This window comes from Lemur catta, chromosome 21 (assembly GCF_020740605.2).
Source record: "Lemur catta isolate mLemCat1 chromosome 21, mLemCat1.pri, whole genome shotgun sequence".
In the NCBI taxonomy this organism is placed as follows: Eukaryota; Metazoa; Chordata; class Mammalia; order Primates; family Lemuridae; genus Lemur; species Lemur catta.
Genome location: NC_059148.1, coordinates 11,128,339 through 11,150,219, shown reverse-complemented (window position 1 = coordinate 11,150,219; position 21,881 = coordinate 11,128,339). Strand labels below are relative to the sequence as shown.

General features: G+C 59.7%; 1 protein-coding gene across 1 annotated transcript in view; it reads right to left on the bottom strand.

Annotated features, from left to right (window-relative positions):
* Positions 1-21,881, bottom strand: part of BCR (BCR activator of RhoGEF and GTPase) — a 114,705-nt gene that overhangs the window by 31,759 nt on the left and 61,065 nt on the right. Inside the window, exons 2-8 of the mRNA XM_045534212.1 lie at positions 21,356-21,537; positions 15,597-15,701; positions 14,789-14,974; positions 10,835-10,942; positions 7,296-7,356; positions 5,985-6,037; positions 4,103-4,243 (exon numbers count right to left, since the gene is read on the bottom strand). Of these exons, the coding sequence (XP_045390168.1) occupies positions 4,103-4,243; positions 5,985-6,037; positions 7,296-7,356; positions 10,835-10,942; positions 14,789-14,974; positions 15,597-15,701; positions 21,356-21,537 (836 nt within the window). The remainder of the gene's footprint in view (positions 1-4,102; positions 4,244-5,984; positions 6,038-7,295; positions 7,357-10,834; positions 10,943-14,788; positions 14,975-15,596; positions 15,702-21,355; positions 21,538-21,881) is intronic.

Below are 21,881 nucleotides of genomic sequence, written 5' to 3'. Positions count from 1 at the left end.
CAGACAGTCCCTACTGGGGATGGCCCAGAAGGGACGGGAACCTGCCGGGGGTGGAACAGGGCCCAGGAAGCACTCTGCCAGTTTACAGCAACAGTGACAGTGACAGATGCTAACGTTGGCCGAGCACCTGGAGCGTCACCCCAAGCAGCTCATCTCACTCTGCAGGGCTGTCCTGTGTAGCCACGACTCCGCCACTTCACGGGGAAGGAACCGCCGAGGGGTGAGCAATATGCCCCCACTCCCAGAGGGAATTAGAACCTGGCCCAGACGAGCTGAGAACCCAACCGCTTGCAGATGTTTACGAAGGGCCAAGACTGGCCTCGACTCGGGCACCGCGCCCTCGGAGCTTCCCGCCTTTTGCCTTCAGGCGAGCAGTGCCTGCCGAGGCTGCTTCCAGCTTCCTCCCAAGGACTCAGAGAGGTGCAGGCCCACCCCCATCCCGCAGGCGAGCAAGCTGGTGCTCAGAGGTGAGCAGTGGCTGCCACTCTGTGTCCCCGCTGAGGACCCCGCCCCTCCTGCCTTCACCCCCGGGCCGGGCACCTGCCTTTCCGCAGCACTTGCCAACTTTGCCGACAGGGTCTGGCCCCTCCAGCTGTTCTGCAACTCTTTTGTCATCAGCCCAGAGGCCTCAGCTCTGCTGTGCCCAAGCCCCACCGCCTCTCAGCCGCAGCCTGCCCCAGTCACGCTGCCCCTGGGCCTCCCTGCAGCTCCTTATTGAACTACTCCCCAAGCTCATCTTCCACTAGCGGCCTCTGGGACCCCTGGTGGAGGACGGGATTGGAGGCCAGTGCCTGGCTGGCTCCTGGGAAACAAAACATCCAAACCAGATCCTCCCACGTGCTTCAGAGGCTGAGCTGGGGGGATGCTGAGCAGCACACGGTGCAGGGCTCAGGGCAGACAGACAGGCAACCCCGGGGAAATGACCCCACAGTGGGGATCCGGTTATCTGTGATGTCAATTCAGCCAAGCAAATGAGCACCCACCAACCCACCAGCCACAGGACTCGGCCCGGAAGGAAAAGGTGCCTGCAGGATGCTTCAATCCTGATGTTTCTGGGGAGGCTCAGGGGGACGTCCTCCTGGGTGACGCTTGCTGCTCGCAGCCCCCAAATGTGCCGGGGCCAGGACGCTGGGAAGTCCAAGCACCTGCTGGCCACTGTTCAGCGCCAGGGAACCACCTGTGATGCTGCCCAAAGTCCCTCTTCCTCAAAGAGCACAGCCTTGGGGCTGCGGGACTTGGCTGAGAAGATGCTGCGATTACAGGAGACACCGCAGGGCTCACACCGGGGCCTCTCACTGCCAGACCGCCCGGGAAGCTAGAAACAGAGCCCGACGCCTTGGCAGCTCCCAGCAGGACCAGGGGCCCGGGTGCCACCCAGCGCCTACGCCTCGGGTAGCGTGCTGAGCTGAGAGGGGCACATCCTCCTCCTCGAGACTCCACTCCAGAGTGGACAAGTCCTGTTGGCTCCCGGGGGGAAGGGAACCAAAGTGTAACATGCCCGGGGTGCAACGGGTGGCCAGGGGACACCTGGCCTCACCTGGCTTAGCTACTTAGTGGCTTTGTGACTGTGAGCAAGACACTCAACCTCTCTGTGCGGCTGTTTCCTCGCCTGTGGAAAGGAGAATGCCCCTGACCCCACAGGGTCCGCGTGAGAACTCAGAGGCCAGGTCCTCTCCTGCGGGAACCTGACGCTCACTGGCACAAACCAAACGGAGAGGCGAAGCTCCGGCCCTCCCCGCTGCAAATTCTCTCTGCAGCCTGCGGCGCCTGCCGCCCGCCAGGGGCGGGACCTGCGGATTCTTTCCTTGCTGGTGACAGGGAGGACACTCTCCCACCACCTCCAACACAGATGGTGCCACTGGGGAGGCCATCACTCCTGGGTTCCACACAGTCCCTCGAGGGTTGTGAAGCCCTCTCGGCCTCACACCTGGAGGGGACGTGGGCCCCGAGTTACTGATCCCCGAGAGCACAGATACTCAAGGAAGAAAAAAGTGTCCCCAAATCAGCAACACCAGTTAGCGGTGGGGCATGGCCCCCTGGTATCCTTCCTACCCCACTGGGGTCTGCAGCTTGCCCGGGCAGCCGGAAGGAGCACTGAGGATGCCCAGGCTTGGCGTGCCTGGCTACCCACATCTGCCCAGAGACGGCCAGGGTCGGGCACGTGTCTGCCATCCTGGCTTAGCCACCGTGGAGCCACCTCCCTTAACGTGCCCTGGATGGAGAGCTCTGAATGATGGGGTGTGGGTCGGGCTCACGGTGACCTTTCAGAGGTCACAAGTCCTCCTCCCCTTTTTGCAGCTGAGGTACCCAAGTGACCCCTCTTCGATGAGCAGTGCCCCTCGTCCAGGCCAGACGCTGGCCAGGGCACAAAGTTCCCTGTCCCTGTGCAACACCCCTCAACACTTCCTGCTCGGTCGCCCTGAGACCCTGGCCATGGTGAGCACGGAGGGAGGCCATGGGCACAGACGGAGGAACGAGGGTCTGGCCACCAACCCCCCCGCAACGTCCCGTCTCCCTCCATTCCCCGAGGCAGCGGACGCTAACGACCGCAACTGCAAGAAGGCGTTTCTCTCCAAGCATCCTAAGTGGCAGTCGGAGCCGAGGTGAGCAGACTGCACCTCACGAAGGGCCACAGGGAGAAAGGACGCCCACGCTTGTTTCCCAGGGGCCACCGTGCTCGTAAAAGAACAGTCGGCAGAAGGGAAGGAGCAGGTGTCCCAGGACGGAGGGGAGCCCGGCAGGAGCCCGGCGGCTCAGCAGAAGCGAACCCAACACCCACTCGGATGTGAGGGGGCTGCCCACGGTGGCCCCCCGAGCCGGGGAGAGAACGAGGGGCAGGGCCCAGCTGTTGCTCCAAAAAACAAGCTCCAATCCCCACCTCCCCCAGGCCCCGCCCTGCCCAATGCGTCCCCGGGGACATGCTGGGGACCTGCTTTTGCCTCCGGTGAGCTCAGAGGCCGCGGATGGCCAGGACTGCAGCCATGGGGGCTCTTGCCACTCATCGGGCCCTTTCGAGTGCCCAGGCAGCCAGTGAGGTGGGGCTCTGTTCCCACCCTGCTCCAAAGACAGGGAAACGGCTCAGGGAGGAGAAGCTCCAGGCGGTCCGTGGTCCCTCCTCCTCCACGCCCTTCCTGGGCCGGGCCCACCAGGAGGAACCTGACCCACCCTCACTCCTACTCAAGCCTAGTCAGACTCTGGGCGCCCAGAGCACTGTTCTGCAAGTGGCAGGCAGAGGACAAGGCCTGTGACCTTGGCATAGCGCCCTCCACACAGTGCTGACCACCCGGCACACGAACCAGAAGCAAGAAGAGGAAGTGGTTCTCAGAGGTAACCACAGTCGGGTTCGTGCCCCACCTGTGTCTTCCCTGGGCCAGACGCCTCCCGTGCCTGGGATCAAGAGGCTTCAGGCTTTTTTTTTTTTTTTTTTTTTTTTTTTTGAGAAAGGGTCTTGCTCTGTTGCCCAGGCTAGAGTGCAACGGCCTCATCATAGCTCACCGTAGCCTTGAACTCCTGGGCTCAAGCAATCCTCCAGCCTCAGCCTCCCGAGCAGCTGGGACTACAGTCTCATGCCACCATGCCTAATTTTTCTATTTTTTGCAGAGACGGGGTTTCGCTCTTGCCCAGGCTGGTCTGGGACTCCTGGCCTCAAGCGATCCTCCTCTCTCGGCCTCCAAGAGAGCTAGAATTACAGGCCTGAGCCACCGCACCGGGGTCGCAGTTAACTGTTTTATAACGACAGGGCACTCAGGAGACGGAGGAGGAGGATACCAGGCAGATAAAGCGCCAGTCTCCTCGGCTAGAGACACAGAGATGGCCAGAGTGTGGGGGAACGCAGGGGTGCCCTGGACATAACCCGCCAAGAGAGAAAAGCAAAGAGGCGGCCGAGTGAAGCACAGTGACGGACGCTGCCTGGAGGGCGTGGGGCATGTGGGGGTCACCCCTGCAGCTTCACCCCAGAGCCTCGCACACGGGATAAGGTTGTACCCCGCCAGGAAACGTATTTCCTGTGTTGGGCTGAGCCGTGGGGGGACAGTCTGCTGGGGACCAGGAGGGGCTCCAGGTATCGGACCGAGGGCGCCCTTCGTGCCCCAGCCACGCTCACCTCTCCCTTCTTCACCGTCATGGATTGCCGGCGGGGCGTGATCTCCTCGTTGATGCTGGAGAGGAAGTTCTGCGAGATGCGGAGGGCGTCCTGCAGCAGGGAGTGGTCGGGGTGGCTGCAGGGGGTGTGCTTCAGCAAGTCCTGCCGCGGGGGAGACTGCAGTTAGGTGGGGGCGGCCTGGCCCCCAGCGGCCACGGCGGGCCAAGCGCAGACGCTGGGGCGAAACCCAGAGATCCCCAAGTGCCACACGCCTCTCTCACTGGGGCCTGGGCTTTGCAGACAGGGCTCACAGGAGCAGCACCCCAGACGCCGGCTCCAAACGGCGCTCAGACAAACCCACGCTGTGTGCATGCGGCCAAGAGCTCCTGCTGCAGGGCCGAGGGCAGGTTTCTTGCCCCCACACTGCTGATTTTTTAGGCCAGATCATTCTCTGCTAGGGACGGGGGAAGCATCCTGTGCACCGTAGGGAATTTAGCATCGTGGCCTCTACGTTAGATGCCAGCGGCACCCCTCTGGCTGCAGGTGTGACAGCCAAAAATGTCTGTGGATGTCACCTTGGGTCCCCAGGGCAGAATCAGTCCTGGTCTAGACCATTGGTCTGTACAAGGAAAGGAGAAAGCCCTGGCTCTTCCTCCTTTAGGTAAGCGCCTAAGGCTCTTCTGAGCCCACAGGGGAACACAGACTCCTTCTCCAATAGGAATGCAAGTAATTCGTGTTCAGTGTCAACTCTCCCCTGGTTCAGAGAAACAAAACCCCCTGGGATCCCAGATCCTGTCTGCAAAGAGACCCTGAGAGATGAAACAAGCTTGGAGGAAGCACCTGGGCTGGCGGTCACAGGCCAGCCCCACCCCCTCCCCGATGGCAGCTCCTGCGTCCCTGTCGCCCTGCTCAGCCCTGCACACCTGACACCTGGACAGGTCACAGCGGGCGGCAGACTGCAGTGTCCCCCAGAGTCTGATGGGCCACCGAGCCAGAGCCTTCTAAACTGCAAATCTCACTTCCCACTGTCCACAAACTCTCCACCAGAGCATGGTAAGAAATCATGAACCGTCCACTCAGTAGAAAAATCTTCACAATACGCTACTAAGTGGAAAAACAAAAAGCCGAGTGTGGAGCGATACGTAGTGTGACACCTGCGTGATTAAAAGATGCTCATGTGTGTTGCAAGAGCATAAGGAATCCTGGCGGTGGGCTCCTTTGTGACGAGGGAGCCAGAAAGGAACAGAAACTTCATCCACTTCAGTGAATTGGTTGTAAATTAAAAAAAAAAAAATTCATAGACAATTTATAAACATATATTAACAGGGTCTCCCAGGCAGTAGCACCAGGGGCTATTTTGTTTCCTGGTTCTGTTTCTCAGTGTCAGGGACCCCTCAGTGCCTCCCCACTGAGGCAAGGTCTCCCTGCCGCACCCTCTCCCGGGCGGGAGGCGCTGGTCTGAGCAGCAGCCCTGGGAATGCTCTTGCTGTGGGTGCCCCCCGCCTGCCCACCCTGGGCCTTGGCACTGCGGCGGGCCCGGAGCCTCCCCCTGCAAGCCCTGGCCCTCGTGGGACAGGATGCTCCCTCCCGGGTACCCTGCCGTGCCTGCGCCTGGAGAGCAGGTGGGACAGCAGAAGGGGACACCTGGAGAGCCTGCCACGTCCCCTGCACCACAGCTGGTGAGGCCCCAGATGGCGGCAGCACCTCATTTCTGCATCCTCAATAAAGGTGTGTGGCAGAGAACGGGGGGAGGTACCAGGTGACAGTGGGCAAAGTGACAGTGTCAACCCCAGGAGAGGAGAAGCCAAGGACCCCAGGTGATAAGGGCCCGGCTGGGCGAGTGCCCAGATCACCGGGGAACTGGCTGCCGCACCCTGGGACGCCACAGGGCATTGTGACTCACGTGAAGGACAAGCGTGCTCCTCGTCACCCGGTCCACAGGCTTGTAGAGCAGAGCTGCGGAGAGAGGCCGGGTGAGAGACGGCCACACAGAGAGAAAGCAGACGACCCACCTGCCTGCCCTCGGTCCAAGGGTGAGGGGAGATGGGGCCACCCCAATTTCTACAGGCCCCACCTCTCCTGTGCGCAAGCCCAGAGCACCTGCCCAGGAAGCTTTGAGCATTAAGTCCAGGACATCGCGTGCACAGCCCAGAGCTGCAAGGCTGACCCGCCCCAGCCCAGGGGGTACGCAGGGGACCACACCGGGCTCAGTGTCCAGCCTAGGACATTCTGGGGGCCTGACTCTGTGAAGGGCAGAAACTGAATCACATGCTGACACAGCTCTTGGTTTGACAGGTGCTCTGGGAACCTGCTTGGGGACACCCAGACTCCAGCAGCACAGGGGTCCTGCTACGGCGGGAGCAGCCCCCCGACACGGCAGCTGCGCCCCTGACATAGTGGCATCCCCGGCCAGCCTTGGCCACCTGTGCTTCTCTGTGAGGACAGTGAGCGTGGCCCATCACAGGCACGGACGCTCAGGTGTGTTCTGACACTGCCAGGTACGTCTCCTCACGAGACTCCCACAACCAGAGCAGGCACACACGGCCACCCTCATTTCATAGGTAGGAAACTGAGGCCCAGAGCACGCTGACACTCCCAGGACGGGAGCTACGTCTGTCTGCTGGGGTTTTTTTGTTTTCGTTTTTTTCTCGCTCTGTCACCCAGGCTGGGGTGCAGCAGTGCTATCACAGCTCACAGCAGCCTCAAACTCCTGGGCTCAAGTGGCCCTGCTGCCTCAGCCTCCCGAGTGGCTGGGATCACAGGCACGAGCCGCGGTGCCCGGCCTGCTGTTCTCTCTGAGTGTGACTACTCACACCATCCTGACAACTGGCAGAAGAACTGGCTTGTAATTCCTGATACCGCTTTCCCCAAAACTCTGGATTCACTACCTGCCCAGCCACTTAGAGCCCGTGTTCTACCTGGGTTATCTCGTGTGCTGTACTTGTCATCTGCAGAAACGGAAAAGAAAATCGTCCCTACAGGGCCGTGCCTGGCAGCACCTGGGTGCTACCGTTGGTGGTCCTGACTGGGTCCTTCCCCACTCCGCCCCGAGCTGCTCTGTCCTCGTCCCCACTCTTGACATTTGAAGTCTGCGACAGGGAAGGCACCAGGGGTGACCCGCCTGGGCACTGTGTCTGCTTTTCTAGCAACATCCCCTCTGCTGCAGCGGTCACCCTCACAAGGACACAGAGAGGCCTGGGCACGGAGGACTCACTTTCCAGAGAGTTCTTGGTCGTCGGATCCTTGGCATCCTTGTTGCTTCTGGCTCTCAGGTTCTGCAGAGAGAAAAGCACGTGTTTGCACGGATGGCTGAAGCAGCTCTGACGTGGCAGAAAGTTCCACGGTCAGGAACTTTCAGTAGAAACCTCACCCTTCTCTCACTGCAAAGAACCGCAGATGTGCTCTGGGCCGGTGAATGAAATCGCAGGGTGCACAGGGACCCACGGGCAAGCAAGGCGCACGGGATGCACTAGATGCTGCGGTCCACTCGGCACAGGGGTTCTCAGCCGTACCACTGCTGACATTTTGGGCTGTCCCGGTGACCTGCAGGACACTGAGCAGCACCCCTGGCCTCTACCTATAGGTGCAGTAACACCCCCACCTTCCTGCTGTTGTGACAACCAAAAATGTCTCTAGGCAATGGCAAGAGTTCCTTGGGGACAAAACAGCCCTTGGCTGAGGACCTCTGACACAGAGAATCCTGCAAACAGTGATGTACGTCCTAACTGCACAGCACCTTCTTGGGGTAATGGGACAGTGTGCTGGGGACTGGTGGTTCCGAAGAGCATTCACTTTTGGAGATTCCACCCCCACCCACCCTCTAGCCATTTGCAAACCTACATGCTGAGAAAACAAGGCACTAAGATCCCCAGGGTGAGGGCCGGGCTCCTTAGAGGATTGGCCATGTTAGGACACAACTGCCTTGAGGGCATCACTGATTTGGTCCAAGGTACAAAAAGAAAGGAAGGTAAGAGACGCCCGTGTGCCCAACATCCTCCCTGGGAATGAGGTGCGATTAATCCCTGTACAAGGCTTCTGAGCAAAAGCACAACAGGGCTGGGCTTGAGCTCAGGAGTTCGAGACCAGCCTTAGCAAGAGCGAAGAGGCCGTGTCTATGAAAACTGGAAAAAATGAACCCAGTGTGGTGGTGCCTGCCTGTAGTCCCAGCTACTCAGGAGGCTGAGGCAGGAGGATTGTTTGAGCCCAGGAGTTGGAAGTTACAGTGAGCTATGATGACGCCAGTGATAGAGCGAGATTCTGTCTCAAAAAAAAAAAAAAAAAAAAAAACCCACAAACAGCAGAGACGGACGGACGGGGAAGGGGCTCCGAGGCCACTCTGTAGATCAACCTCTCGAGCCATGGGAAAACTCTCAAGACCAAAGACGGTGCTTTCTGACTCAGTGGGGCCAAACCCCGCCATGCACTTTGGTACCTTCCCTGGAAACATCCCTCGCAGGGATCGCTCCTCCGTACGTCTGACTCAGCACTTCCCACTGGGCGTGAGGGGGTGGGGAACCCAACAAAAGACTGCCAACCGGGTGCCCTGCTCACGGGAGCCTGGGAGTCACCCACACGCCATGTGCCCCTGGATAGGCAACGCAGGGCAGGGCGATGCTCGCGGGTATCTGCCTCCAGGAAACTCGTGAGTTTGGTTTAACTCCACATTTCCCAAACCAGCGTAATTCCAGAAGCCCTTTTCATGTAACCCCTACTGTCTACTGTCTGGGGAGCTGGTGTTCCACGGAACCCTGCTTGGGCAACGCCAATCTAACTGGATGCTGCCTCGCACCTACCTGGGGACTGTCCTGGGAAGATAAGGGTCACTTCTCCACCCTCCCTGCACTTGAGGGTGACCCTCAAGCCCTCTCGCCTGAGCACCGGCCCCCCACAACGCAGCCTCCACGCCTCCACGCAGCCTGCTGCTTCCTCCCCCCACAGCCTGATCTTGGACAGCTCCGATTCCTCCTGTCTTTTTTGAAACATGGAAGAAGAACCAACGTGGGTGTTGCCCCCACAGTACAAGCGCCGCAAAGCTTCACAGCTGCCATCCCACGTCCCGGCATGGGCTCAGCTTCCCACCTGGGCGTGGCTGGAGGGACCACGTGACCCCCTGGCATGGCACCCACCACTGTTTCCTCCTCTGCAGAAACCTGTCCGGGTGGACTTGAACTTGGCCACTTAATTGTAACCTGCTCTTAACGGATTAGGTCACTAATTTGTCAAGATCACTTGGAATTCTGTGCTACCATTCCAGCTATCAGGGGCGTGGTGGGGGTTTGCTAATTGACAAAAAGGGGAAAGAAGAGACAGGACTGAGTGTTCAGGGGGAGGATGGCAGGAGAGGCGGGAGCCCGAGGCACCTGCAGATCCTGTTACCAGCAGCACCTGGCGTGGAGTGGGCGCCCCACCGGCTCTGGAACACAGAGCAACACTCGATATCAACACAGCACCCTGCCTGCTCCCCTGCGATAAATGATAAAATGGCACAAGGCCTCAGGAACGAAGCCCAACTGTGATAGCCCAGGGTTGTGTCCCAGAAAGAGGGATGAGACTCACTCTGTATTTCTAGTTTCTGTTTCTCTCTCTCTCTCTTTTTTTTTTTTGAGACAGGGTCTCACTTTGTTGTCCAGGCTAGAGTGTAGTGGTGTCATCACAGCTCACTGCAGCCTCTAACTCCTGGGCTCAAATGATCCTCCTGCCTCAGCCTCCCAAGTAGCTGGGACTACAGGAGCACGCCACCACGCCTGGAATTTTTAAATTTTTTGTAGAGTTAGGGTCTTGCTATTTCCTGGGCTGGTCTCAAACTCCTGGCTTAAAGTGATCCTCTGGCGTCAGACTCCCAAAGTGCTAGGATTACAGGTGTGAGCCACTGCTCCTGGCCCGTTTCTTTCTAACACTGTGTTTCTCACACAGAGGGCTGTCCACCCAGAGTCCTTCCAGCTGGGGGAAAGGCAAGAGCCTCTACAGGCCCCCAAAGAGGAAAATGCCACACAACTGTTATCGTCAGAGGACGGGAGGGCAGGAAGAACCGCTGCCTGGAGAAACACAGACCCAGGGGCACTGCTGGGTTCTGGTCCTGGCTTGGCCACCACCCCCCGGATGGCCCACTCATCCTCTCTGTATCTGAGGGGCTCTTTGGAGGCCCCGGATGTTAACACCGTTTGAGGTTTCAGCCTCCTAGGGATAAACTCGGGCAGGGAGACAGCGGCCCCTCAGACCCGGGCCTGGGCGCTGCAGCTCCGACCTGGGCTCTGCTCCCCACGGGGTCTACAGAGCAGGGGCACCACCAGCCCTTGCTCCCAGTTCTCAGGGGCGCTGGCAGACTAGCAAAGGACAGGGGCAGCACACCCCTTGCCCAGTTTCCAGTGACAGGTGCAAGGTCAGCCTTGGGACTGCCGTGGTGAGACCTGTTAAGGGCAGAACTATGGACGCTCTTCCCTGCAGACAGACGGTGCAGGACAGCGTCTGAGGAACGCAGCCGACCCCTAGGACCGGGCCCTGGCCTCGGGGAGGCAGGATGCTCTGTGCTTGCCCCTTCTCTCTGGGTACAACTGTGTCCCCGGCACAGGGCTGATCAGAGCAAACCCAGTGGAATCTGGAAACAGAGCCCAGGACCACAAGCCGACCTGGATTTGGTGCACTTTGTTCTCCCAGGTCAGGCTCCAAGGCACCAGCCCACGGCCCATCTCGGGAGGTGGAGGGGTGTGGGTGAGAGTTGGCGGCGCACCTGTCCAAACAGCCTCACCACCTTACCTCAGAGATTTCTGCAAACTGAGCATTGGCCTGACAGCACTTCTCGGCCGTTTCCATGGCAACCCCGTAGTTGTCCACAAAGGCCCGGTACACACCCAGCTGGCTGGCCTGCAGGGAGGAAGGAAGAGAGTGTGGGACAGGTGTGGGACAGGTGCTGAGGGACAGGCTCCAGGCACAGCAGACGGTGCGCAGGCTGCAGGGACCCCAGCTCTTCCACACCCTCCCTCCCACCTGCTCTCCTGCCCCACGCAGCGAGCACCCTTCCTGCTCCCAAAATGACACCCTGAGCCGTGACTCACGCCCTGGGCAGGTAACAGCTCCCTGCCAGAGCTACTTATTCCTCCCACCCCACCCGCTTAAATGGCGCCCTGAGTGGCAGGTGAAGTTCGAGGTTGTCAGTGAATCGGGACAAGGGTCTCTACATAGGTGGGACTGAGCAACACCTTGTTCTGGCTGCAGGAGACCACCCTGAAGGTGAAGGTCAGCACCCGCAGCCTATGGTAGCTATGCACCTCTGCTCGCATCTGATCCCTTCAGACACGCAGGGAACACGAAGCCTGGCAGCCCTCGCAGAAGGGGCCTCCCACTGCCCGGGCACAAGCCCGTCCTAGACCTGGCAGGGATGCCCAGGTGTCACGCTACACACCTGGCAGGGGGAAGACCTGTGGCTGTAAGGCGAGACGCATTTTGTTTGTCTTTTATTAAACCAAAGGCATTAACAGACGGTCTCTTCACTTAGCCTCCTGCTCACTCGCTCAGCTGAGCAACAGCTTCTGTGCGTGTGCGACTCTGGGCCCCGCGTTGCCTTTAGAGGCAGTGAGGGGGAAACCAGTCCTCACCAGGGACCGGTAAACCAAGCCCTGGGGCGGGTAGGAGCAGACCCAGGAGACCCCCAGGCCAGGGCGGGAGACCCCCAGTGCAGCCAACTGAGAGCTGGAAGCCTACGGCAGCCACTGCGCCTGGCGTTTGTTCTCTGTCAAACCTAAATTTTATTTCCACAAGCATTTGCATTTATATTGAATTTTATGTTTCCACAGACACTGGGTAAACCAGGCACACTTGGCACTGTCTGGTCCTCTGGCCCCATCCCTGTAGGGGCTGCACAAGGGGTCTCGGGGCACATGGGGAAAGAGCCCTGCCTCGCCGACCACGCCGGATGAGTCCCTGCATCCGCGAATTCTAGGCTCTTCCTCCTCAGTGTGCTGACGAGCCCCACTGCTCTTCTCTCTTTCCCTTCTCCCTGCTTTGCCGGCCACCGAGTGCCTCCCTGCAACACTAAGGCCCTGCCTCAGGCCCTGTCACCACAGCCGTGAATAATTCAGACGCTGTGCTGCTCTGTGCAGCCGGGGTTCCAACAGGAGAGAAGCTGATAAATAAATAAGTGAACACACGCACGTCATGTCACGGCAGATGGTTACAAGCAGGGCGGGGTTGGAGGGTGACGGGCCACGTGCAATTCATTTCCACGTTTCCAGCTAATCAAAAACCGAGCTGCGTTGGTTACGGCACAAACGGAGCCCACGTGCCCCCTGACCTGCCGCACAGACAGCGACAGGGCCCCGCTGCTGCGGTCTTGCTTCTCACCAGAAACGCAGAACCCGAGAAAACAAACCTGAACCTGTGCCCTTGAAGAAATGTCCAGGTCACGGAAGACAAGCAGAGTCCACGGAACTGCTATAGATTGAAGGACACTAAAGACATGCGACAAGCAAGCATATAACAGGATCCCCAACTGGACCCTGAATCAGAGAACGGAAACAGCTATAGAGACCCATCCTTAACTTGCGGGAAACGTATACGGGCCGCGAATGAAACAGGAGTATCTTCTCAATGTGAAATTTCCCAAATTTGACAAATTTACTGTGGGCTACAGCAGAGAATGCTCTGTTCTTACCAAACACACAACGAAGTGTGTCGGGGGGGAGAAGTGTGTGTGTGTATAGAATCAAGTAAATATGGCAAAACGTCACACAGTGTATCTGAGTTCTCTGTGCTATGCCTGCAGCTCTGCTGTAAGTTTCAAATGATTAGGGGGGAAAAAAAATCTGAGCTGATAAAAAATTTCAGCCAGAAACAACACCCCGGGTAGTGGAGTTAGCCCCTGCAGCCCTACAGGAAGGGCTGATAAAGCTGAATTTGGGCCAGGCTTTCTGCACCACTGGACGTAGCTCATGAGTTCCTGGCTTGGGAAGAGGCGCGGAAGCCGGGCACAGCAGGGCAGGGCAGGGTGCTGCGAGCTCCTTTGGTCCTAAGACTCTCCTAGCCGGGGAGCCTCCAGAGGCCACACCGCCAGGCTGACCGAGCTACCGAGCTGGTCTGGGCAGACACAGAGCCTATATGTCCTCAGGGAGTCCCCGAACTCAGCCCAGGGTGTGCATGTGAATGCTCGGCACACGGTTACCAGGAACGACTTCCCAGCCCCACCCCAGCTTCTCTCCCCATCTTCCTGCTGCAGCATCTGACGCACCAAGGTAGCTCAAGGACAGCAGAGAAACCAGAGGAAACTTTCCAAACTTAAATTCCAGTGAGCATCAGACGATTAAAATTAAAAAAAAAAAAAAAAAAAAAAAAAAAGTTCCCAGGAGATTTCAGAATGTTATTTGGGGAAGAGCTCTGGATGTGGTTTTTTCTTTTCCCCACAACACGCCTCTCTGCTTCTCAGGGGGGCTGCGGGCGAGGCAGGTCCACTAGGCTTCAACTGCTGACGCGCACGGGGAGACATGGGGGAGGCTCTGAAGACGGTGGGGAGACACCCACAGCAAAATACAGCCCCCTGCTCTGTGGCCATGGGGAAAGGGGCCCCAGGGGGCAAGGATCTGAACAGAAAAAGGGCCCCATGCATTCCTCCCGCCTCAGCCCCGCCTGGAGTCCGGGGGTCTGCAGCCTAGGGCGGCGGAGGGAGGGGCCGCCCACGAGGAAGCCGCGCCTGGAGCAGAACACCCAGGCCCGAGCCAAGGCCAGGCCAGAGTCAGCACAGCTGGGTGTCACCACAGCTGGGTGTCACCGTGAAAGTCCCTAGCGTTAAACGTGCAGGAGCCACGGCCACACGGATGTCCTGCTTTTCTCATTTCTCTCTGCCAGGGCCCTCTCAGTACCTGAGGACAATTTCCCACTACTTTGATTTTTATAGCCCAAGTCTCCCCTTCCCATGACATTTTTAAAAAAAATTCTCCCAAAGTGGGAGGATCACTTGAGCTCAGGAGTTCGAGCCCAGCTTCAGCAAGAGTGAGACCCCGTCTCTACCAAAAACAGAAAAATAAGCTGGGCGTGGTGTTGCCTGTAGTCCCAACTATTTGGGAGGCTGAGGCAGGAGGATCGCTTGAGTCTTGGAGTTTGAGGTTGCTGTGAGCTACTATGACTCCACGGCACTCCAGCCCGGGCAACAAAGGGAGACTCTGTCTCAAAAAAAAAAAAAAAAAAAAATCTCCAAGTGATTCAAGGACCTTTAGTTTCCATAACTAGAAAAATGAAAAAACAGAGAACGAAGCCCTGCTCTGTGCCTGCCTGTGCCTGCCTCTCGAGGCAATCTTGCCGCCCAGTCTCCTCTACCCCATGCCCAGGTCCCACTGTCCTGGGCCGCGGCAGCATTTTGATCCCCAGGGGCCCTTAAGGGGGAGGCAGCTGGACCCGCCTGGAGTCCTGAGTAAAACTGATCACAGCCAGGAGGACTCAGTGACGTGACCAGTGTCAGGGGAGGCAGGGAAGCCCCACTGGCTGGCCTTGAGCCGGGTGGGCACGCTCCCCTCGGCCAACCTGCCCTTCGGGGGCGGCATCATCATCATCATCATCATCACAGGCACCGAGACACACCCAACTCTGACGTGCGGCCATCGCCTTGGAGTCTCCTGGGCAGCACACGCCTGCAGGTGGCGGGACAGGCCTGGTCCCCGGCCACCAGCTCCCAGCACGGGCCCGTCCCAGGCGGCTGCCGTGCACCTGCTCCCGGCCACTCACCAGCTTCTGGAAGAGGTCGCCCACCCGCTGCTGGTGGCTCCACTGCTGCACGCGGGGGAAGAGCCCGTCGTAGAACTCCTTGTGGATCTCGTAGAGCTCAGGCACTTTGAAGAAGATGGTCTCGATCTGCTGACTTGTCAGCACGGGCTGGGAGGTGGTGGCGGCGGCTTTCAGAGGCTTCATGGGCTGCAGGAGGGCACGGGGGAGAGGGCCCGCCGTCCATCAGGTGCGTGGTGCGACCACAGAAAACCGTGGCTAGGTGACACATATCCTTTTATTTTTATTTATTTATTTTATTTATTTTTTTTGAGACAGAGTCTCGCTCTGTTGCCCGGGCTAGAGTGCCATGGCGTCAGCCTAGCTCACAGCAACCTCAAACTCCTGGGCTCAGGCGATCCTCCTGCCTCAGCCTCCCGAGTAGCTGGGACTACAGGCATGCGCCACCATGCCCAGCTATGTTTTTTTTTTAATATATATATATATTTTTAGCTGTCCAAACCATTTCTTTCTATTTTTAGTAGAGACGGGGGTCTCACTCTTGCTCAGGCTGGTCTCGAACTCCTGACCTCGAGCAATCCTCCCGCCTCGGCCTCCCAGAGTGCTAGGATTACAGGCGTGAGCCACCGCGCCCGGCCTCCTTTTATTTTTAAATCCCACAAAAAATGAAATTTTAGAACCAGCTTGGTTTGGCAACCGAGTTTTCTGTGGCGTCCACTCCAGGGAGGGTGAGCTGCCCCCAGGCTCCGACAGCTGACCTGGGACTGGTGAGCGAGGCCCCCCAGCATCCCTGCCCCCACCCCCTCCTCACCAACAGCAGCGCCTCCAGGTGGCTCAGGTAGGTCTCCTCGCTAGCCAGGATTCCAGACAGGACCCATTTGCGCATCTCCAAGCCCTTTTCCACGTCCAGTTCGCTCTGCAGGAGACACAGACAGAAGTCAGACTGCAGCGGGCAGCGGGGGGTGCCCAAGCGGGCCCTCGCGGAGAGGAAGGCCAGCCTGCCCACCTCTGCACTCGCCCCCCAGAAGGCTCTACATGGCGTTAACAGGGAGGCACGGGCTGGGTGGTGTCCTGGCACACACTCGGCCACTCGCTCGTGGTCCCTGCAAATTCTTGGGCGGGGGGTCTGGGAGACGGGAGGTCCGGTGCCGAGCAGGCTGGGCGAGCCTCTCCCACACCTGCCTGCAACCGAGGAGCGGCTGCCCCGGCCCCGTCACGGAAGGAAAACGAGACTCTGACCCTAAGGGGCACCGGAGCCCAGCACACGGCCACCCCGGCTCCTGCTGCCTCCCAGGCTCCCCTCCCCACCGCTCACCTGGTGCCTTCCACACCTGCCGTCTCTGCTGAGGTTCCCACCTGACCCTTGGACTGCCCGCACGCAGCTCCGCCCCCTCCACGCCCTCCCTCAGACACACCTGCCCAAGGGCAACCCTGTGCCCGGGGCTCATGGCCTTCGTCCCCCAATCCTGCTTTCTAGACCCCAACTCTGCTGGCAGAGACCCTCTTACGGGTGGTGGCTACGACCAAGTCCCCCTTCCCATCAACGTCCCACCTAAAAGTCTGGTGAAGCTCCGCTGCCGCTGCCTCCGAAAGACAGAGGTGACACACTGCTGGGTGTCGACGAGGGGACAGAGCCCACACCGCTGGGAGACCTCACGCTAATCCTGCTTACGAGGCCCACAAAGTCACAGGGTGAGGCCCTAACCCCAGCTCCTCAGCACACTGCTGTATTTGGAGACTTGGACTTTACAGAGGTGGCCAAGTTAAAAGGAAGTCACTGGGGTCGGTCCCATCCTCTGTGCTTGGCTCCTAAAGAACTCAGGACACAGACTCTCAAGGAAAGACAAGCCCGGGAGAAAACCCCGCTGACACCCTGGTCTCGGACCTCTGGCCTCCCGCACTGTGAGAAAATGAACTTGTGTTGTTTAAGCCCTGGGTTTGTGGAGCTTTGTCACCGTGGCCCCAGCAAACCAACACAGAGACGACGCCACAGGCAAGAAAGACCACCCTCGCTCCGTGGCCTCTCCCCTCCTTGCTCTGGGGCCACCAGCAGCGTCAGAGTTTCCCTGTTCTGGGCCCCACCTCTGCGCTCCCTCTGCCTGCCCTGGGCAAAGGCCCCACCTGTGGCCACAGGGTGGTGCCAGCGTGGGGAGGGCTCTGCCTCCACCAAAGGTGACGTCACAGCCCTGCCCATGGCCCTCTGGCCGCCCAGCCCCAGGCGTGGAACCGGAGCATGGCCCCTGCCACCACTTTCCCAAACCACTCGGGGAGAATCACGGACTTGGGGCGGGCTCCTTTGCCCTGGCCCTGTGGACATGCGGGGCTGGGGGATTCTCTGCTGGGGTGCGGGGGCGTCCTGTGCCCTGCAGGATGTCGCCTCTACCTACCAAGTGGCAGTAATTCTCTCTCCCCCGGGTGTGACCACGCGTCCCCTGAGGGCCGAATCACCCCACGTGAAAGTTGCTGGGTGGGAGGAAGGACCTGACTTGAGCCAGCCTTCCCGGTGTCTCTGCAGAGCTGGGAATCAGGACCCCAGCACGGCCCCTCAGTGCCCCCAATGCTGCCGCCCCTCCACTTCCCAGGCCCACTTCACGGGACAGACGGCAGGTCCAACAGAGGACCCAGTGCCCGGCCTGCGCTTGGTCTCTGGTAAATGCCCTCTAGCTTTGTGCCTCGGGTGCCCACGGGTAAACTGGGGGAGGGGAGCCCAATCCCCCCCGCTGTGGATCGTGCCACACCCTCACTCGCCCACTGGGACCATCTAAAAACCCTTCCTGCAGCTGTGTGAGTGTGTGCGTGAGCTGTGAGCATGCACAGGCATGTGTGTGTGCACCGTGCGTGTACAGGGACAGCCATCAGGACTTGGGCTGAGAGCAGAGCAGCTCCAGGGAAAGGACGCCCAGGTCCCACGCACGCCCTTCCCCGCGGGGCAGGCCGGCTGCGGCCCACAGGCGGGAGCCTTCAGGGCAAGGCTGTGCCTGAACTTGAAACTTCCTGTGCCCAGCACAGTGCCCGGAACACCCAAGTACTCAACAAGATTCATTTAATAAACAAATCATCGAGTGGATCTCAAAGACCTGGCTTGGTGCCAGATTTGGCCAAATCTTTAGGGAGCTCTGAGGGCTCCTTCAGGGTCTCCGTACCCTCATCTGGAGACACACGGGGGTCCTGGGAACCCACGACTATCGGCTGGGCCTGCTGCAGGGCCCTGAAGTGCTACCGAAGTTCAGAAAGTCCTCTGCCCGTGGTGCTCAGACACACAGGGTGGGGGGCTCATGACACCCCCTCTCCACCCAGCATGGATGGCGGAATCTTGGGGAAGCAGCCGCTGCCCCCGCAGGTGTCCGGGCACTGCTCCCCATTCCATGCAAGGGAAGAGGTGACAGGAACAGCAGGCCTCTCCAGCAGCGGCAGCCACCCACGTAGCCCTGCTCGTGTTCTGGGAACAATCTTGCTACTGTGAGCAACAGGGGGCCTCGGCGGCAGGGCCCGTGACGGCCCCGCCCAGCACGAGAGCTGGTGCCCCCGGGTGGGAGCGCCGTGTCTCGTTCCGCCCACATGTTTGGACCGCCGGGAGGAAAAACAGCGCAGGCAGGACGGCGCCGAGTCCAGCATGCCCCGTCCTGAGGGGTGGGGCTGCCCAGGGGAACATCTGGCCCAGGGAACGGGCTGAGGTGGAGAGAAAACAGGATGAAGGCATCTCTCTCCCCCTTAGACTAAGAACCTTCTGGAGTCCGGAATGGTGCTGGTGGCATCAAACAGGGAAGATCTGCAAACCAGCCAACTCCATCTTGTAAAAAAGAGGGTGTGGAGGGAAGGAGCAGAAAACAGCAGAGAGCCGAGGGCTGGCGGGACCAGGGCTATTTATAACACCCGAGCGCACCTGCCAGTGGACGCAGTCAGGGCCACGCAGGCAGGAGGAAGCCGCAGTTTAGCAAAGGGCAAGTGGAAAAAGGCGGTGGCAACACGGAAGGAAAGTCCTCCTGCTGCTACCTGGGAGGGGCAAACACCACAAAGCCTGAGCCTAGAAAAAAGCCAGCAAAGAACCCATAAAAAAACCAGCCTCACGACCACCAGGCAGGAAAAACCGGCAGAAGGATGCTGGTGAACAAAACTGGTGCCAGCCACCTGCCAGGCCCGCAGGTGAGCCAAGGGCTGGGGCTGGACCTGAGCTGTAGGACAGAGCTGAGCTCGAGGAGCCCCTCGCAGCCTCTCCTCCCGGTCCCCGATGGGGGAGCCCCCTGGCCATCAGGGCGCAAGCACCCTGGGCCGCAAGAGGCAGGCTGCTCCCTGCTGGGAGTGCGTGGCCAGCGCGGCCGCTGCAGAGAAGATCCTGCTCTGCTCTGGGCAAGGGCAGTGTCTCCATCAGCAACAGGGCTGACACTGCCCTGGGGCCCAGCTGGCAAGTACGCCAAGGGCCTGGCCCCTCGTGGCATGCAGAGGGCAGAGGCCCGGCCTCTGCGCAGGGACACGTGCTGGGGGTCTGTTGCAGCAAACCCTGGGTGACCAGTTCTCCAGACAGGAAGGCCCTGCACGCAGGGCAGGCAGTGTGATTCCTGTGCCTGCCCTCTGTGGGCACACGCTGTCCCAGTAGGCCAACCTGTGCCCCCCGCAGCGCCCCAGGTAAGGAGCTGCCTGGCCTCTGCCCAACCCCTACCTACCCTGGGGGTGCGTGTTCACAGGGAAGACCTGTAACCCAGGAGTCCGCTGAGCCCGAGTTGCCACCCAGTTCCCACGAAGGTTCTCCCGAGGGCGCCGTGGCCCGCAAGACTCAAGCTTGCTGGCAGGGACCAAAGGAGGGGTTGAAGGCAGGGGTGTCGTGCCTAGCCAGGAGGGCAGGACAGGGGTGAGCAGGCGGACACCCCATTCCCGCCGGCCGGTCGGATCAGGGTGCCTCTGGCGTCAAGACCACCACATTCCTGGGCGTCCCAGAAAGCAACAGCCATGCCTTCTTCAGAACAGAGATCAAAAACGAAAGACGTTTGCACGGCTCGTTGCACGGCTGGCAGGGAAACCAGAAAGTCAAGGCTGTGCCTGTCTCCAGGGCAGCGAAGGGCCCCTACCCCCAGGCTCCAAACCTGGGCAAGAGAGCCCAACCAGAGGGCTCCCGGAATGGAACCTCGCAGCCCTCCTCCAATCAAGCTCCCTCCTCTTCGGGTCCAGCTCTGGGCCAGGTGGCACCCTTGGGATTAGACTCCAGAACCAGCCAGCACACATGTGCACCCTGCTGCCGTGTGTCACGTGAGAAATGTCCATGGGCTCCTGTGGCCGAAGGAGGGAGCAGCAGTCAGGGGACCAGATCTGGACCGCTCCGCAGCAGAGGGGCCTCTGAACTGGGTGCTGAGAAGCCCCCAGCCCTGGACAGGGCCCTGGGCAGGGTAGGCAGATCCACTTCCTTTCGGGTGCGTCAAGGACTGGCTGGGTGAGGACGGCCCTGAGGGGCAATTGAGGGACAGGGACGCCCCGTCCCAAGTCCATGACTCAGCCTCCTTGTCTGAGACAGTGAGGACCCTTCTTTGTACCAAACCGCACTCAGGAAGCAGCGAGAGAGGGGCTGTGCCAACAGGCAGTTGAGGGAAAGCCTGTCAACCGAGGCATCAGGAAGGCTTCGGACCTCATGGCTGTGTGGCCCCGAGCAAGTTACTTCACCTCTCTGAACCTCAGTTTCCCAATCTGTCAGATTGTGATGCTGGCTGTGGGGTCAGAAGCTGCATAAGGCAGCAGCAGGCGTGTGCCCCATGGAGTAGGTTACGTGTCCCCCACTGGCTTCCCCGCCCATCCTCACCTTTCAGAACAAGAAGCCTGCCCACCACCTAGGCCTTTAGATATCACAAAAGTGTAAATAAGCCCCAGAGAAAAGCAACTCAGTGAAGAGACACACTCCCAGTGCCACCCTACAGCAATGGGGAGAGCACACACCCCTCTCACTCTCGTTTTTGAACCTAGGAAACAAGCCATGCACAAGGGGGAAAGTATCTGTCACCAGGGACCGACCAAAAAGGAGCCGAAAAGACAGACGGAACAACCATCCTGGGACAGCGATCTTCTCAGCCCGAGAACGAAGGAAACCAGGAGGCCAAAGTGGGGCCCTTGCCCCAATGACAGGGGAGCACATCTGAGCCCCAAAGTACCGCTGAGAGCCTCAGGACTCTACCAGGCTTGGCCACTTCTGTGGGGACAGCACACTCAGCCTGTGGCCACCCCAGGGCTATGTTCCCACGTGAGGGGGGAGCCGGTCCATGGGGATTGGAGGGCAGGGCACAGCACCTACTGAATGTGCCACTGCTCACCAGCCACGCGACCTCAGTCTCAAGACTACATTCAGCCTGCATGGTCGTCCACGTTCAGTCGACAGAGCATTTCGCGGTTTCCCTGCTTAATGCATCCAGCAGGCTGCCTACGTGCGCCAGACGGAGGGATGAGAAAGGAGTCTTCAGGGACCCAGCCAACTTGCAAATCATCCGCTGCTCCATCCTGTGCCTGCCATGTGCCCCTGAGCAAGTGGCCGGGCTTCAGGGAGCCTCACCTGGCCCACCTGCCACAGGTGGCGGGGGTACCATGGGGACTCACCGCTTTGGCCGACTCCGGGGCTCCCGAGGCCAGCGCATCCCGGCTGCCCCTGCCCTTGCTGCTGAGGTGGGGTGAGGAGGAGGGCGAGTCGTCGATGTAGGGCAGCCCGTCCTGGTGCCGGCGCTGCTCCTCGGCCCGGTCCGCGGCACAGCCGTACCCAGGTGACGTGCCGAACGCAGCATCTGTGTGCGCGAAGAAGCAGCCAGGGTTACAGACAGAGAAGGGGGCCAGAGGGTCTGCCCCGCAGTGTCCACACCCCTCCTGTCCCAGCAACCCCCAGGCTGACACCATCTCTGTCACCCACAGGCAACTCCAGGGACCTTGGGTACGATGACATCACCTTCACGACTGACGGGCCAAAGATGACAGGAGTGAGGGGGTGTGAACATCAGCTCATCCTCCACACAATATGAGACTAGGCTCTGGAATACTGTCTGGGGGGTGTCTGCCTCTGGTGGGGGTATATGACATATACTTGAAATATATATTTGGTCTGTGCACCTCTCCCCCCACCTTCCTGGCACGA